Raw genomic sequence first — 12,722 nt, 5'->3', positions numbered from 1 at the left:
ACTGAGCTAACCGGGCGCCCTGGATTTTTTATTTTATTACAGTTACACTACAAGTTTAATATTTTGCCTGCTTTGAATAATCAAGCCAAGCGCAAGGTAGCATGAACTGTGCGTGTCCATATCTATGTTCTGTGAATTCATTTGCATCACAGATAGTCTTCCATGTGAAGTTATGCCCCATCATTTTTGGGGTTAAACAGAAAAGATTTAGTGGCAACAGTGTAAAAGTGTGTGAATAATAGCAAAAATAATCGACTTAAAAATCTTTAAATAAATACACAGTATACTGAACTACAGAAACTTCAATTATTGAATATATACGTATATATATCAAATTGCACAGATTTATGCAGATTTATTAATTAATATCTGTAATGACGTACATCTGTACCCAGAATTTTCTGCACGCAGAATTTTGGCTCGCATAACACCCATCCTGAACATTACAAGCTGCTGATGGTGGCAAATCCATGCACAGTTACTATTTTATTTGTCTCTTGCTACCAGGTCACCACAGTGGCACCTTCTCTTTTAAATCAAACACTCTGCCTTATTAAGATCTTTATGTCATGTAGTGGATTCCCTAAGAAGATTATAGGTGAGACAATGACAAAACTGTATATGAAAAACCTTCTGGTAACATCAAGAGGGACTGTTGTTCTAAAATATGGAACAATATGTGACATCATGCTGATTACAGACTATGGTTGTCAATACTTCTTCAGTACTACGATACTTCTTGATACTATGTGTTTAAAACCATACAATCTCTATTAATTATACATTCAATGGTACTGATACTTTTTGGCGTGGTATTGAAACTCCTACCTTTTTTATACTAATGCTGTATCAAAGTTTAAAATTCTGATATGGCAACAACATTTTTACAGATAATGAATGCTTGATTTCCAGATTAAGTAAATACTCAGGAGGACCCAACTGCAGTGCTAAGCATACACATTTAACATCATGTAAAGAATTTAAACAACTAACTGATATATAAAAACTTGTTGAATTGGGCTTGAAACCTGGAACAAGGTTCTTGAAAAGTATATTCATGTATGGCCAGTATACTGATTAAAGGAAATAATGAGACATTATTAGCAGATATTGGCCTATCGCAGACATATAGCTATCGTAGCGCATATTGAAACTGCAAAAAAGCTTCTGTACTTTTTTGCTAGAAGTTGTTGACCAGAGGAGCTCCAGGATGGACCTACCAACGTTGCAATCAATGGTCGACCCGCTCTACCACCAGACCTGCGGCTGTCTGAACAAACTTTACCTCGCACGACGAACAACAGTGTTTTCCCCACACAATAGATGATGGAGGTGCTCATACATGATACATATTTCTCCTAAATGCCCATCTTATCCAGGGCATGCTTGTTTCTTAACTTCTAACGGTTGCAGTCAGTAGTGTGTCAGGATTGTGGATTGACTAGTAGGTCACTAAGGACACAGGAATTTGTACGTAATGAGAAACTGGTGACTTGATTTTCCAGCAGAGGCCTTTGCTCCACCAAGGTGAGCCCGACAGAAACGTGGGATGAGTTGGACAAGATGTTCTTAGTTCAGATATAAAAGAACTGCAGGGTGCCAAAGAGTACAGCACCGTGTTAACTTCAGGCCTCAGTGTGCATAATAAAGAACTGCATGTGTTGGAGCAGTAACTCACCAGTTCTTTGAGCTCTCTCTGTCGATCACAGAGCTGCTCGTACATGCGCAGGCCCACGTGGGTGCTCTCCAGGGTGGAGATGATCTGCAGTTGGGTGTCTTTGTTCTCAATGATGTTGTACTCAAGCATGAGACACAGGATCTGGACACACACATAAACACACACATACTGTAAAGGCACTCCACTGATTTTATATGTGAGAATCAGTGTACTTGTGGAGGAGGTAGTGCTCAGAGTACATTTGGAACAAGTGACAAGAATAAATGGCACAACAATGACACAAAATGGTCAACAAACTAAACTACTACTAGAAGAGACCATGAGAAATGATTGAGAATATTTATTGATAAAAGAATAAAAAGAAACATGGACATACCTCCACCATGGTCTGGTTTCCACGTAGGGCCAGCAGCATGCAGGGACCCAGCTTGTTTTCAGCCAGAGACAGCAGAAACTTCTTGGTCTTATAGCAGGAGCCCATCAAGATATGAACCTGGAGGAGAGGAAGAGGAGGTCGTAAGCAACCACAACCACACATTAATTAGCACACATTGATTGTTCAGGCTGGCTGAGTGTGTCCATACACTCACCATACTGGCAAACAGCTCTCCATCGTCATCACATGCCACACCTCCTGGACTGTAGAGCTGAAACCAGCCGTCTTTACCTGAACGCACACTGAGTAGGCAGGAATGGACCTGGAAAACACACACACACACACACACATTGATTGACGATTATTCTCAACTTGTATATATATCCTTTAAGTTCTAGAGCTGAGCAAGGTTGAAACAGTGGTAAACATGCACACATTCACCTCCTGCCTTGGGTCCTCCGCAAACCTCTGAATAACATATTTCAGTTCCCTATTTAGACAGAGAAACATTGAGACACAAATGTCAGGTTGTTTTAAACTAGGATCTAACTCAATGTGTGAAGAACAGTTTATGATGTCTGAGTTACTTACTTTGTGAATTTGGCATGTGCAAGGGCCCTGGAGAGAGGGAAGACAAAGAGAGATGTGAGATATTTCTGCCCAGAATACTTAGAGCTAAGAAGTATGACAAAACAAACATTTATCTTTTGGGAAAAGTTCATTTAATGCATGCTTTTCTGGCAATATATCTCAGATTTGATGTTTACAGGGGGAAAAACAAGCATTTCTGGAGGACAGTTTAACATGTTTGGGTTGGAGTTCTGCTTTGTGCTACCTCTCACAATGATGTTAAGCTGATGACACAGTAGCACAGTGTTACTTTATATTGGTGCATACAGTCAACATGCTCAGATAAGTTTCAGAGGGAGCGCAGAGACCATTATGACATTTTCAGCATGTGTGCACATGACACGAGAATGGGAACTTCTCAGGACTGTTTGTTAATTTAGATGACATTTTAATGATCCCTGTGGGGAGTCATTACAATTCTGTTTTAGCAGTCGTTGCAAGAGGTTGGCTGTGATGATACAGGATATGAATCAGGTCAAAGAAATGGATAATTAAATTCTAAACTGACCACAAGTTTTTGTGTTTTAAGTTTGTACTAATACATCAAAATTAAGCTGCATATGTGTAGTTCATCATTTTCCAGTTCATCTACAAATAATGTGTTTGTAATTAGAGTTGGGATCCAATCCAATATCGTTATCAGGTGCCGAGGTTAACATAATTCACATATTGGGACTGGCATCACCGATCCAGATTTCATGAATTATAAATATGTAATAATGAAATAAATTTTAAGCCCATAGCCAAAATATAGCACAAATTAATTAACTGAAAAACAGTTTTACAAAGATATCCAGTAATCCCCATATATTCCACATAATCTATGAGTTAGACGTAGAGGCGCAGCTTGCGCTGGACCATGTACCTGCCGTAAAGTAACATGAGTTGAGTTGGCTAACTCAACATGTCCTTAGTTATAAAATAATATAATAGAAAAATGATAATAACAATAGAAAAACAAAACAGCAACTGGTAAGGTGTGTAAAGCCAACAGACTACCTGGAGTCTATGCTAGTTGCCTGGCAGCTTCTCCTGCATGGCCAAGAAATAGTCCAGAAAATAAACCCCATAAAACCATGACGTGTTGTTTACACACTTCAGCTAACGAGATATAACGTGTTAATTAGTGAGCTTTAGAGGGGAATTTAAAGGCAGATTTAATTACCTTAGGCTAGTTGTTTCCAGCCTTTGTGCTAAGCTAAATTTATCTAATCTAAACAACTGGCTCCAACTTCACATTTACAGTACACACATGAGAGTGGGGTCAATCTTCTCATCAAATCTTTGGCAAGAAAGTAAATAAACATATTTCTCAACACTGTCAGTACCAGTGTCCGTCTGTGTGTGTCTCTGATGTGTGTGTACATATGACTCATTATATCCTCAGCGACAGGGTGCTGGGGAGTATTGTTGCCTTTCCTAATGACGCCTGAAGCCATCGACCAGGCAACAGTGGCACAGGTGAGCAACAGGTGCGTCCCAGTGTTGGAGAAACAACAAGTCGGGAGCGAGTCAACGCTAATAAAGCTCAGGATCAGCCAGCCAATTACATATAAGGCTCGGGGCTGCTTATGGCCAATTAAAGCAGGCTCTCTGGGGGAGAAAGAAGCCGCCCTCCAGTTCGCGACCCCCAGGAGGCGTGGTGAGGTACCTCAACCACGTCAGCAGCCAGTCCCCAACAGGACCCTCCAAGAAACATGTTTACATCCCCAGAGAGAGTGATGTGAGAGAGTGGAAGAAGGAAAGAGTGAAGCCGGTGGGAGGGCTGGTGCAGCTGATGGTTACAGTATATGATTATGACTCCGGCTGCACTGGTGTTTTTGGACTGCAACCAAAAGTTTTATTCTGCATTTAGACTGTCATAAGCCACCAAAACTCTCAACTGAAATGCAGTACTACTACAGTGACCGGGTTCTGAGCACTGCTGAAACACTCAACGCTGGGCCTGAACACATCCTTCGCTGACACAGATGGAGGCCTGAAGCTGCTGTTCTGCTAATATGCTGCTTTCACTGCGCAGGCTGTGTAGACACTTTGTAACTCAATCTAACCAATGCATGTTCACAGGAACAATAAAAAGGCCACTGAGGGGGCGCCCGGTTAGCTCAGTGGGTAGAGCTGGCGACCCATGTACCGAGGGCTGAGTCCTTGCTGCAGCAGCCCAGGGTTCGATGACCGGGCACGACCTGCGGCTTTTGGCTTGCGTGGTCATACCCTCCTCTCTCTTTTTTTTTATTTTTTATTTTATGACAGAGATAGACAGGAAAGGGGTCCTGTCTATCTCTGTCATAAAATAAAAAATAAAAAAAAAAGGCCACTGAGGCCTCGGCACTGGCATTACTGATTCCAAGGGTGTAGGTTTGATTCCAGCAGAGAGGCTGACACAATGAAGTCAAAGGTTTGAAACAAAAACTGTGGAAACTAACACAAGTTCTATCCATATAATTGTGAGGTACTTGTACTTATTTAAATATTTATATTTTGTGCCACTAGACATCTCTTAGCTACTTTTTCTAAAACTCAAGCACACATAGGAACCCATCTCTCCTGGCTCTTCTCACCTCTCCTTTGTTCCCTTGCTGTTGTTACACTTTTACACGCCTTTTTCATTGTACAGTTTATCAGTTGTTCTCTATTACTGTTATGATTGTATAAACACTACCACTTTTGGCCACAGGGGCCGCCAGAATCAACACAAAATGAGGTTTTGAAAGCAGGACTTCTACTTCTAATAGAGCATTATCAAACTATGGTATTACTACTTTTACTATTTTCAAGTATAGAATTCGGAATACCTCTCCCATCAATTACTTTTATAAAAACTGGAAAACATGCAGAAAAGTTGGAGTTGCTTTTTTTCCACACTGAGTAGTAAGTGCAGTAACCTTTTAATGTTCCCACAACCTCCACTAAGATGACAAGGAAACTTGAATGCTGCTCCCAACGCTTAATTAGCAAGTTTACAACAATAATTGCAGATGAGAGTGTCAACATTTTCATCAACTCCTCTCTTCTCTCACCGAAACTATGGCGGCTGGATATTAAGAGCACACTGTTCAGAGAGGATCTGAAGCTTCTGGTCATTTTAAGTGGCTAGTATGAGAGATCACTAGACAAATTAATAAAATGCAAAGTGTGAGCTGAGGTATGTGTGTGTGAATACTCACTCTTTAGGGAAGGGGATGGGCTGCAGCAGGCTGGCCAGAGCAGGTCTCCAGTCATCGTAGTCCGACCTGACAGAGACAGACAGCAGTAAAAACAAGAGGGAAAAGGACAGAGATGTCAGTTTAACAATGAAAGACAGCAGTGCAGCCTGGGAGCATTTGAAACAAGTGGCGGCGAGGTGACGCAGAGCTGCAGCACTGATTTAACAGAAACTAGAGCAGCATCACATTACTGTGAGTTAAGTAAGACTGGCTTTGTTACAAATGCTACAAACACACAGACACTGTCACTTTTATAGGCCTTCCTGCTTTGTTACCGCACCTACACCTCGACAGAAGGGGATACACACACACACACACACACACACACACACAGCTCCACGTTCACACTGTGTAATCAGCACCGAGGCTCATGCATTCATTCATTCAGGGCTGTTCAACCCATTTACACTGATCAGTTCTTCAGCCATAGGCACACTCACATTATGTCACCTTTACAAACTAGGACGCTTCCTGGTTCCTGGTGGTTGACATGTCATTTTCTACAATATTAAATTGGCTTGGAGTAAGTTTAAAGTAGCTCCATCAAGACAGACTTTTGTGAAAAGGCTTTTTACGAAATCATTTTTTTGTTCGAAGCAGTGGCAGTTTTCCATGATTTTTCAGTCTGATATCTGTTCGTCTCTCACCCTTTTTACTGAAAATTCCCTACCCAACGCTATAAGAGATGCAAGCTCTGTGAACATTTTTAAACCACAACTGAAAACTTATTTAACATTGGCTTTAACTAACTGTCACTTTCCTTCATTTTATTCTTATCTTTTACATATTGTATAGTTCTTAAGCTTTATCTTACTTCTCATTTTAACTTTCACACATTCTCGTGTTCGAGCCCACCTTGCTATTTGATGTGTCTGTTATTCATTTGATTGTGTGGTTTAAATCGTGCAGTATTTGCACCTGTTGTAATTTGCCTGTCTTTTATTTATTCTGTCTGTTAGTGTTGTTGTTATTATTATCATTATTATCATGGATATGTGGTGTGTAGTAACACATTTTGGAATGGGAGTCCACCATAAGTTACAGAGGTATCTACACTCACAGCATCTTGAGGATGAGAGCGAAGCAGCCCAGCACTCGGTCAGCCTGTGCTGGCAGCTGGATGGACAGAGTGTTGACGGCCGGGCTGACCAACAGACAGTCGATGAGGTTGGGTTCGCTGTCGCCCCCCGACGGCCCCTCCTTCCGCCTGGTGTTGGCTGAGTTGTTGTTTCGCTCCAGCTCCACGAGGATCTCGCTGGAGTTGACGACAGAGGGTGGAGGGGAGAGGGGCAGGGAGGGCGTCGGAGAGGAGATGGGAATGGACAGGGCAGGGTTTGTGGGAGCGGGCGGAGGTGGCTGGGGAGGACTGGGGTTGGCGGAGAGAGGGAGGAGGGTGGCAGGAGGCGGCGTCGGAGGCTCGGGGCGCAGAAGGCGGAGCGGCATTGGGGGCTTGCGGTCGTTCTGCTGCTGGCAGCCGTTCCTGATCTCCTTTAGGCTGGGGGAGTTGTCCCGACTGCAGGGAGGGCAAACAGGGGGAGAGGTGAGTTGGACCACATATGAAACCTATACTCAGTGCAGGGACAGTAATTGTCAAAGCACAGCAGTAAGGCCAGTGACAGTGTAAGCAATAGGCCAAGTGTAATGACAGAAGGGGAACAAAGGAGAGGTGAGAAGAGCCAAGAGAGATGGGTTGCTTTGTGTGCTTGAGTTTTGGAAAAATTTGCTAAGAATTATCATCTCTGGGGTGGAGGATGCTAAGGAGACAACGCTAATTGGGGGAATAGCCTATGCCATACATCTGAAGTCAACAAAATGCCCCTGCGGAACACACTAGGAAGAAAAGAGAGCATGTAAATATAAATCACTGATTTTCTTGGGGCGACAGAACACTGCTTTATTTTCCAAAACTGTTCTCTAATGTACCATAACATATGTAAATCTACTGACAAAACTTAAATCACCACATGTTGTGCAAAGAGTTATTGCAGCTCCTTTTCATTCCCATGCTTTCTGTATTTGAAAGTATGACTGATGGAGGCAATTTACCCTATAAACAATTAACTACATTTAATAATTATGACAAAGATTATATTTGTCAAAAGCAGCAATATTTGGAAAATTGATACACTGAAGGGTAAGGTCTGTTTATCACCTGCAACGCTCTCAGTTCCTTTTACACCAAGCTCTTTTCTGAAAGACTCCCAAGAATGATGCCATTGCACTGTAGAGTTATTGAGTTATAAAAAAACACAACATGTTGGGACATTGCAAATTAGTTTAGGCTATAAATGGCAGAATATGGTATGATGACTGTCCCGTATCTGATCTGCTTTCCCGGTAACATCTGCAAATGACTGTTTTCTTCTTATTAGTTGTACAACATGTGGGGAAATTACCAGTAATGTGTTTGTCTAATCAATAAAAAAAATGGACAGAGGTAACCAAGAGCTGAATAAACAGATACTGTGTGGGATGGTCAGCCTTAAGAAACAATGGCTGCTGTGGCAAAGCTTCTTTCTCATGCTTGGAAATGACACAAAATCAGACAAAATCCCAGCAAAGGGATGTACTGGACACATGGACCTAATGTACTGTAAACTCATGTAAAAGTAAAGCATTAGATATAGCATATGAACACTGTCAGTAAATAAACTACAATGTAGTGTGAAGACTCTGGTGCAAAGAAAGCAGCTTTTAGTCACGTTTCACTTTTGAGTATTTTGTCAGGAGTGTGCATACGTTGTCAGTAAGTGATGGTTGCCATTTTGTATACAAGCACTATGGCATTATGAGGCCCCAGGGGTAGCTGCAGCTTGTCTTGCTGACCTTCAGGTCCAACAGATCTGAGCTGCTCAAACTGCAGCGGTCAGATAAACAAGATGTCCGGACATGAGTAGAAAGGTAAGCAGGTGCGCTGAGGGAGAGGTGGAAAACTGACAAGATCAAATGTGAAGGTGGTGAGGCAAGCCAAGAGTTTACACACTCAATTGTGTTCGGGGGGAAAAGACAAGAAGCTACCGTGTGTGTATGTGTGTGTGTGTGTGCATGTGGATGACTGACCTGTTGATGAACTCCTCATAACAGGAATAAATGGCGGCGAGACACACTGCCACCAGGTTTGGCAGGACCCGTGGGTGAGGGCACTGCCCTGTTGGCCCGTGCATGCTGCAACACACATAGGTGCAGGTTATATACCTACGGCCCCAACTGTCTACTGCATGTTATCTGGGTACAAACTTGATCAAATGCAGCACTACCCTTACTGCAGCTTCACACTAACCCAGTTTTACATAGGCGATCTGAATGAGGGGCTAAAATGCAATTCAATTTTCCTAGGACAACATAGATTATCAATTTCCAGGTGTTTCCATGACTGGAAAACTAGTCTCTAAATATCCAGGTTTTCCAGGATGCGTGGAAACTCTGAATAAAAGACGTAAAATAAAAAGTAAAACTAACTACTTTGATGCTTTGATGCATGCCCCAAAACCACCCATTTTGGACCTCCGTATTTCTAAAACCATGCATACAGCAAGGCTTGTGAGGCACTCCTAAACAACTGCGTCTTTGTAGATTACATGTCTACATCTGATCAGACAGGGCATTAACAGGTTTAAAGAACCTGCTCTCATTGTGCATGACAATTTCTTACCTGTGGACGAACTTCTTGACGACCTCCATCCCAGCATTCAGCTCGTTGAGAGCCAGGATGTACTCCTGAGTGAAGAGACGCAGTCGAGGGCACTTTCCAAAATCCTGCCAAAGAGATGCACAAAAACAAGTCAAACATATATCAACCAACATGCAAAAGAAATAGGCAAAAGTAATGGGCCTTAAAACCAGAACAAATGCCAAAACTGTAAGCCAGTTGTGCTTATCACAAGCAATGAAAACAAGCAACAAAAAACCTGACTGAAGTATTTTGGTCACTTAATTGAGATAAATTTAAGAATTTGTAGCTCAATCTAAGATTAATAATTAGCACAAAAAATATAAAACATCTTACAATAAGACACAATTTCTTTAAACAGGATTAGGGTTAGGGTTAGGGTTAGGGTTAGGAGGCACCAGAAACATTCTTATTTTTAGCATTTTTTATGAAAACAATGAAAAAACTAAAAAGCTGCATCATTTCCAACAATAGGACGGGAAATCTCTTAAGGACAATAATCTGTTCCCCTGCTGGGATATTAGGCAACCATTGTTGTTACTGGTTAAATCAAGCTCAGAATTAGCTAAAAGTTAGATACATTTTCTTAAAACCTGATTATTTTTCTAATGCAAAACATTCTTGACAAGATTATTATTTCCCAGTCATAGCAGTCCCAGTCAACCCTAACCCCCTTTCCAAAACAGTGTACACATTAATGCAGTTTATCAAAAAGCACTGGAAACACATATGAAATATTTCAGCTGGCATGTAAATTCTTACCCTTTGCAATTAAGTCAAAAAGTTAAAATGAGATGATTCTAATTTGGGATGGGGAAACGACTTTTTTTTGGAGCATCTTATGTTTTTATTTAGATAGTTGATGCAACAAAACATATTTAGCCACCTATAGTTATTTTCACCACTACTTGCTGACACACATCCCTTTCCAACAGGAAACTGATTGCTCTCCTTAAAGCCACCAGACAGGCAGTGGACCAGCAGCTCTCCAGTTCTGCTAAACTCAGCAACATGGAGTTGTTTTTTTCATTTATAACAGATTTACCAGATGTACTGGATGCATTTCTTTTTCTACCAGATTAAAGGAATGTAGCATTTTCACATAAATGACCAAAACCATGACACTGCATGCAATAAACAGGGTGTGGAACCAGCACTAAATGGGAACTGATACCCAGTTATCATCCCTGCTACTGAAAGCTCCTGAACAGAGCAGTTCTCACCATGTTATGTTTGAGGATTCTCTGGACCACAGGAGTGAACACTTCAATCACAACCATCGACCTAGGCCGCTCCCGACAGTGCTGCAACACACACAGGAAGCACTTTAAAATGCTTGAAACTATTTATCTTATCTCTACTACAGTGGCTATATGTATTTATATAAGTATGTATTATGAGACTACAGCATATGACCTCACCTTACAGAAGAACTCACACAGGTCAGGTGGTGGGTGGTTGTTTTCCAGAAGAGGAGCAATGGCCTGAACACACACACACACACACACACACACACACACACACAGATGAATATTTCCATATCCTATCTCTTATTTACCCTTGCTGTGAGTCAGCAGTGTAGCTCTAGGCTGTCAGGTGCAGGAGCCTTGTAAAAACAGCCCCACAGGTGAGCTACACAAACACCACAACCTCTCTCAGCATCGAACTCTTCTGTTCTGCTCAGAAACCGCCATATGGGCATCAATCAAAAACACACAAATACACAAGTGTAACAAGCATGTGAGGAGAGTCTATATTTTTCTTCAGTTTAAAAGATAAAAACGAAAAGAGGCCGGACTCAAGGGCGTTAATGATTAACTTCAGCCTGACATCAAATATCAATTTACAGTGACAGTGAACTCACCACAATGATGTTCTCATGATCCTGAGTGCTGAGATTAGAGTTCTGCGGGGAGGAAGAGGAGAAAGGAAAAACAGAAGAGTTTAGGCAAGAATTAAATGGATTATTGTGTGTGTCATACTGTATTTAAATGTCCTCACAACCAGGTGAAAAAGGGGACTTTGTTATCTTTACATTAAGATTTGGATTCAGGTGGTTAGGTGTCACGTTTAGTTAAGAGCTAGGATTAAAATAAGGCGTGGTTGAGAGGGAGGTTCCTGCTTTATACTACTGTACGTGGCACTGTGACTCAAGGGAATCCAAACATCTTCCCTGGAATACGTTACCTAACTGGAAGTGACATCAACACCAGTGAAAACTCCAGGACAAATCCAAACATGAGAATTGTTTTTTTATTCCTTTATGGATGGAGGAAAAAGAAGGTACAATACTGGCTCAAAAAGATTCACTCTTAATAATTCAAAGGGAAGAAACTTTTTATGATGCTATTAACAAAACAAACAATTTCACTATTCTATTTCTATATAGTAGGTTGGATTCCCCTTGAATTTAATGAGACGAGGCGATAGAAGCACTACTGCTCTTGTCCACAGGGGCCACCAGAATCAACACAAAATAAAAGTTAATTTTAGGAGCTTCAAGTACAACACTTGAGTAAATGTAATTAGTGACTTTTGTTTTTGTTATAATTAAAAAAAGAGAAGAAAATGGAAAAAGGCCATTAGGCTAAGTTTTAAATTAGGGTAAAGACTAAGCATGTAATATTTGTGTGTGCGTGTTGCTACCTCAGCCAGCAGGGTGGAGATGATATGCAGTGGAGCCTGGTGGATGGACTCGTCCTGCAGTGGCGAGGTCAGAGCCATGTCCACCAGCGCTCTGATCTCCTTCAGCACCACGTCCCAGCGACTCGGGTTGTTCAGGACCTTACGGTACTTGTAGATCTTTTTCTGTAGGAAACACAGTGCAATACCCCATAGTGACTACCCAGCAAGCACCTGGACTATCACTACTTTCTATAGCCGCTGCATGCATTGTTCAGTGAAACCAGCACTTCAATACTTCTCATATCATTAAGAAATATGTTTCAACAGTGTGAATTCTGTTTCTGTTTTATGTCACTATCTATAGTAACACTTGTTGGCTTGGCAGGGAAATGTCTTATTCAAAATGGTGCAGTGAAAACACACAAACAGGAAATGTTCAGAGCTGTGTAAAGCCGACCAATCATGATACCCCTGTGGGCCGTGCTGCCTGTGTGATTACTGCCTGACAATCAGTGTTGAGTATGGAGGAAATCAGAC

At 41.5% G+C, this 12,722-nt stretch overlaps 1 protein-coding gene across 1 annotated transcript in view; it reads right to left on the bottom strand.

Moving 5' to 3' along the window:
- The window catches only part of cmip (c-Maf inducing protein), a gene marked incomplete at its 5' end in the record, with an annotated part of 19,519 nt that extends 7,151 nt beyond the window's left edge, over positions 1-12,368 (bottom strand). Inside the window, 13 exon segments of the mRNA XM_035664574.1 lie at positions 1,679-1,819; positions 2,055-2,171; positions 2,269-2,376; positions 2,496-2,544; positions 2,646-2,672; positions 5,852-5,917; positions 6,951-7,403; positions 8,951-9,055; positions 9,543-9,646; positions 10,784-10,864; positions 10,982-11,044; positions 11,425-11,466; positions 12,207-12,368. Of these exon segments, the coding sequence (XP_035520467.1) occupies positions 1,679-1,819; positions 2,055-2,171; positions 2,269-2,376; positions 2,496-2,544; positions 2,646-2,672; positions 5,852-5,917; positions 6,951-7,403; positions 8,951-9,055; positions 9,543-9,646; positions 10,784-10,864; positions 10,982-11,044; positions 11,425-11,466; positions 12,207-12,368 (1,518 nt within the window).
- Positions 12,369-12,722: the final 354 nt, after the last annotated feature.

This window comes from Morone saxatilis, unplaced genomic scaffold (genome assembly GCF_004916995.1).
Source record: "Morone saxatilis isolate NCDOM2014 unplaced genomic scaffold, NCSU_SB_2.0 Contig2, whole genome shotgun sequence".
In the NCBI taxonomy this organism is placed as follows: Eukaryota; Metazoa; Chordata; class Actinopteri; family Moronidae; genus Morone; species Morone saxatilis.
This window is presented reverse-complemented; position numbering and strand designations above follow the sequence as displayed.